The sequence below is a fragment of the Gekko japonicus genome, unplaced genomic scaffold (genome assembly GCF_001447785.1).
Source record: "Gekko japonicus isolate JY-2015 unplaced genomic scaffold, Gekko_japonicus_V1.1 scaffold1787, whole genome shotgun sequence".
NCBI classification, from domain to species: domain Eukaryota; kingdom Metazoa; phylum Chordata; class Lepidosauria; order Squamata; family Gekkonidae; genus Gekko; species Gekko japonicus.
Genome location: NW_015174893.1, coordinates 90,719 through 96,479, shown reverse-complemented (window position 1 = coordinate 96,479; position 5,761 = coordinate 90,719). Strand labels below are relative to the sequence as shown.

The following is a 5,761-nucleotide window of genomic DNA, read 5'->3' as shown; positions in this document are numbered from 1 at the left end:
ACCCCCCCCCCCCCCCCCCCGTCAGGCTGTGTCCCCTACCCGGGAAAAGCCCTCACCCCATACTTTCCCCCTTCAAGCCAGATATTTTTTTAAAAAACCCAGACTCTCAACCTGAACCTTGAAGACCTCGAGTCAAAGCCATGCTCACCTATAAACCTCCCGTCCCCCTACCCCATCGGCCTAATCTACCTCAAGGGTTTGTTGTGGGGGCTAAAATGGGGGGGATTGGAAAAGCCATGTTTTTGGGAGGGGGCAGTGGCTCAGTGGCAGAGCATCTGCTTGGCGTGCAGAAGGTCCCGGGTTCAATCCCCGGCATCTCCAGTTGAAAGGACCAGGCAGGAGGTGATGGTGAAGGACCTCCGCCTGAGACCCTGGAGAGCCACTGCCAGTCAGAGTAGGTAATGCTGACTTCGATGGACCGAGGGTCTGATTCAGTAGAAGGCAGCTAAGTGTGTTCTTTTTCATTACTATGAAAACACCAACCTCTGAAGAACAGGGTGAGAACCACAGCTGGGGGTGGGGTCGGTGCTTTCCTTCGGAAGCCTCTGGCAGCTGTGGGGATGGCAAAGGGCCGCTGCTGTTGCTGGCAGGGCTCCTGGCGTGCAGATGCCCAGCTGTTTCACACATTCCGAATGCCCTGGCATCCGACACGCTGGGGGAAAGGTACCGGGGACGGCCCTGGCACGCAATCAACAGCTTGGTTGAGCACTGGTGTGTGGGAGGAAACCGTGGGAGTGTGGGAGGGAGGAACATGGATTGGTGTTTTTTTTTAAATTTTGACAAGGGGGAAAAACAAACACCCAACACTTGAAATATTTCTCCCTCCCCCCCCAAAAAAGATAAACTGGTGGGCAAATCAATTCAACCACAAGCATGTGGGAGGTGTGCCACCTTGTGGCCGTGGGAAGAACCGAATGCCTCCAGGCCACGAAAACGTGTGCTAGAATTAGGGTTTGCCAGCCCTGGGAATTTAATTTAACTCAGAAGACCATTATATCTACTACTGTGGCCAGGAATCTCGTAGAAAAAATGGTGTGGCCTTTATAGTCAACAAGAGAGTGCAAAAGGCAGTACTGGGATACAATCTCAAAAATGACAGAATGATTTCTGTCCGATTCCAAGGCAAACCATTCAACATCACAGTAATTCAAGTGTATGCCCCAACCACTGATGCAGAAGAGGCTGAAGTGGACCGGTTCTATGAAGACCTACAACACCTCCTAGAACTAACACCAAAAAATGATGTCCTCATCATCATAGGGGACTGGAATGCTAAAGTAGGAAGTCAAAAGGTAACTGGAATAACAGACAAGTTTGGCCTTGGAAAGCAAAATGAAGCAGGGCAAAGGTTAACAGAGTTTTGTCAAGAGAACACACTGGTCATAGCGAACACCCTTTTCCAACAACCTAAGAGGCGACTCTACACATGGACATCACCAGATGGGCAACACCGAAATCAGATTGACTATATAATTTGCAGTCAAAGATGGAGAAGCTCTATCCAGTCAGTAAAAACAAGACCTGGAGCTGACTGTGGTTCAGATCATGAGCTACTCATTGCAAAATTCAGACTTAAACTGAAGAAAATTGGGAAAACCACGAGGCCATTCAGGTTTGACCTAGATCGCATCCCTGATGAATATACAGTAGAGGTGAAGAATAGATTCAAGGGTCTGGATTTGATAGATAGAGTGCCTGAAGAACTATGGACAGAGGTTCGTGACATCGTACAGGAGGCAGCAATCACCACCATCCCAAAGAAAAAGAAATGTAAGAAAGCAAAGTGGCTTTCTGATGAGGCTTTACAAATAGCAGAGGAAAGAAGGAAAGCGAAAGGCAAAGGCGAAAAGGAAAGATTTACCCAACTGAACGCAGATTTCCAGAGAACAGCAAGGAGAGATAAGGAGGCCTTCCTGAATGAACAGTGCAAAGTAATAGAAGAAAACAATAGAATGGGAAGGACTAGAGATCTCTTCAAGAAAATTGGAGAAATCAAGGGAGCGTTCCATGCAAAGCTGGCCATGATAAAGGACAAAAACGGTAGGGACCTAACAGAAGCAGAAGAGATTAGGAAAAGATGGCAAGAATACACAGAAGAACTATACAAGAAAGACCTCGATGTCCTTGACAACCACGACGGTATAATCACTGACCTCGAGCCAGACATCCTGGAATGTGAAGTTAAATGGGCCTTAGAAAGCATTACTAACAACAAAGCTAGTGGAGGTGATGGTATTCCAGTTGAGCTATTCAAAGTCTTAGAAGATGATGCTGTTAAAGTTCTGCACTCCATTTGCCAGCAAATTTGGAAAACGCAACAGTGGCCACAGGATTGGAAAAGGTCAGTATACATTCCAATCCCAAAGAAGGGCAATGCCAAGGAATGTTCAAACTATCGCACAATTGCACTCATATCACACGCTAGCAAGGTCATGCTCAAGATCCTACAAGCTAGGCTTCAACAGTACGTGGATAGAGAACTACCAGAAGTACAAGCTGGGTTTCGAAGAGGTAGAGGAACTAGAGATCAAATTGCCAACATTCGCTGGATTATGGAGAAAGCAAGAGAGTACCAGAAAAATATCTACTTCTGCTTCATTGACTATGCTAAAGCTTTTGACTGTGTGGATCACAACAAACTATGGCAGGGCCTTAAAGAGATGGGAGTACCAGACCACCTCACATGTCTCTTGAGAAACCTGTATAAGGGCCAAGAAGCGACAGTTAGAACCGGATATGGAACAACTGATTGGTTCAGCATAGGAAAAGGAGTACGACAAGGATGTATATTGTCGCCTTGCTTATTTAATATATATGCAGAGTACATCATGCGAAATGCTGGCCTGGATGAATCACAAGCGGGAATTAAGATTGCTGGGGAAAAGATCAACAACCTCAGATATGCAGACGATACCACTCTGATGGCAGAAAGTGAAGAGGACCTCAAGAGCCTCTTGCTCAGGGTAAAAGAGGAGAGCGCAAAAGTGGGCTTGAAGCTCAACATCAAAAAAACTAAGATCATGGCATCCGGCCCCATCACTCCTTGGCAAATAGAAGGGGAAGCTGTGGAAGTAGTGACAGACTTCACGTTCCTGGGATCCCAGATCACTGCAGACTGTGACAGTAGTCATGAAATTAAAAGACGCCTGCTCCTTGGGAGGAAAGCGATGGCGAACCTAAACAGCATGATAAAAAGTAGAGACATCACCCTGCCAACAAAAGTCCGCATGGTCAAAGCAATGGTATTCCCAGTAGTCATGTATGGCTGCGAGAGTTGGACTATAAGGAAGGCCGAGCGCCGAAGAATAGATTCTTTTGAACTGTGGTGCCAGAGAAGACTCTTGAGAGTCCCTTGGACTGCAAGAAGATCAAATCAGTCAATCCTAAAAGAAATCAATCCTAACTGTTCCCTGGAAAGCCAGATAATGAAACTGAAGCTCAAATACTTTGGCCACCAAATGAGAAAGGAGCACTCACTGGAGAAGACCCTGATGCTCGGAAAGATTGAAGGTAAAAGAAGGGGACGGCAAAGGATGAGATGGTGAGACAGTGTCATAGATGCAACGAACATGAAATTGAGCCAACTTCAGAAGACGGCGGAAGACCATCTGGTCCATGGGGTCGCAAAGAGTCGGACTCAACTGTGCGACTGAACAACAACTATCATATCCCCCCTTTAGTTATCTCTTTTCTAAACTGAAAAGTCCCAGATGCTTTGGCCTTGCCTCACAGAGAAGGTGCTTTCAAGCTCATTTTGAAATTTGTTTCATTCATTTTTTAAAATTAAAACGCTTTACCCTGCTTTTCCTGGTGGTTCAAGTCAACTTAGAATAACAATACATCTAAAGTTATAGTGACAATATCTAGCCAAGTATGCAATCTTGTTATATCTGCCATGTAAAATTGCAGATGGCATAGTGTTGAATCTGCGTTGTCGTGGTACTTACAAAGCAGATAGGTGTGGGGCCATTCGACCTACAGTAAGGGGGATCTCAAAACAAGATTTGTCAGCTAAACTAATCTTTGAGCTTCAATATCAAGAATTCTACACTTAATCAGCTGATATGCACCCATAAAGGAGCTGCGGTGGCTCAAGTGGTTAAGACGCTGAACTGCAGGCTGTGGAAGGTCGGTAGTTCAGCAGTTCAAGACCCGAGTGTGCCGCATGGAGTGAGCTCCTGTCTCTAGTTCCAGCTCCTGCCAACCTAGCAGTTCAAAAGCAAGAAATTGCAAGTAGATAAATAGGGACCACTTCGGTGGGAAGGGAACAGCGTTCCGTGCGCCTTGGGGTTTAGTCATGCCGGCCACATGACCACGGAAACGTCTTCGGACAGCGCTGGCTCTTCGGCTTTGAAACGAAGATGAGCACTGCAACCCTAGAGTCGGACCCGACTGGCTTTCAAGCAAGGGAACCTTTACCTTTACTATGCACCAATAAACAGCAAATCCAATGGTATGGCCACGACAGTTATTTTTTTCCTCAATACAGGCTAACCAATTGGACATCACCTTTTGAATGACTCCTCACCTAAAACAACAGTGAAGGTAGCTGTGTTTTTACAATCAGCTATAAAACTGTGTCAAAAAACTGTTGATGTAATCAATTTGTTATGATGTATTTTATAAAATTATGCATTTTGCATGGTTCCCCTTTTGCATTCTTCTCTACGTATATTATTTCAGGTGGTCCAGCCCTGTTGGTCTGAAGCAGTAGAACGAATTCAGAGTCCAGGGGCACCTTTAAGACCAACAAAGTTTTATTCAAGGTATGAGCTTTCAATGTGCATGCGCACTTTCCCCAGGGTATTTGAACAAGTATGCATTCACACGAAAGCTCATACCTTGAATAAACCTTTGTTGGTCTTAAAGGTGCCACTGGACTCCAAATTGATTACGTCTAAATTATTGCTTATGGTGATGTTATATGCAATGTTCCCGCTAAGCTGTGGAGTTGTGTGAGCAAATAATCTACTTTGTGAGCGACTGGCATTAACGTTGTGAGCGAGCGATTTGGCTGCTGCATGAATTAGTTTGCTCTGGAGCCCTCCTTCCTGAGCTAAGACAAAACTGTGTGAGCTGGAGGCTAAAGAACTGTGAGCTAGTTCACACTAACTCGGCTTAGAGGGAACACTGGTTATATGTCAGTAAAGGCCAACTGACTGAACTTAGAAGAATACTTTAAAACATTGTCAATTAAAATCAAAAGAAAATAACAAACCCCAAATCTCCCCCTCCCCCGTTGCCTCCATTTAGACCAGTGAAATAAAACAAATAAATGGAGTTAGCGCCCCACTGGACTTCTATTTTATTCGACAACAATTTTACCATTACTGGGATATAGGAAACAAATGCAGAGTGACACATCCGGGCCAAAATACTCCTCTGTCGCCCCGTGGCGTCGCTCTAGGACTTAACATTTCTATTTTTTAAAGAGTGAGGAAACCACCCCGAGTGTGGACCGGACGTGCCTAGAAGAACGGCCCACGATATGCCGTTCTAGCCTTTTCTTACCTCTAGTCTCTATGTCAAAGGAAGTGATGACCTCTTCCTCTCGAAGCGGGCGCTGCTGGAGACTTAGCTGTATGAAGGACTATGAGAAGGCGAGGCCGAGGGAGGTGATACGTCACTTCCGCTCAGTCGTGGAACGCCTTCCCGTTGCCCTGACGAGACGTTGAGCGAGCTGGTTGCCATGGTGATGGGTCAACAATAGCCGAAAGAAACGGAGACGCCTCCGGAGCCCGAAGCCGCGTCCAGGATGGTA

General features: G+C 45.9%; 1 protein-coding gene across 1 annotated transcript in view; it reads left to right on the top strand.

The window, feature by feature from the left end:
- Nucleotides 1-5,649: 5,649 nt before the first annotated feature.
- The window catches only part of CFAP45 (cilia and flagella associated protein 45), a 37,810-nt gene continuing 37,698 nt past the window's right edge, over nt 5,650-5,761 (top strand). Inside the window, exon 1 of the mRNA XM_015424956.1 lies at nt 5,650-5,758. Coding sequence (XP_015280442.1) covers nt 5,756-5,758 — 3 coding nt within the window. The 5' untranslated portion in view covers nt 5,650-5,755. The remainder of the gene's footprint in view (nt 5,759-5,761) is intronic.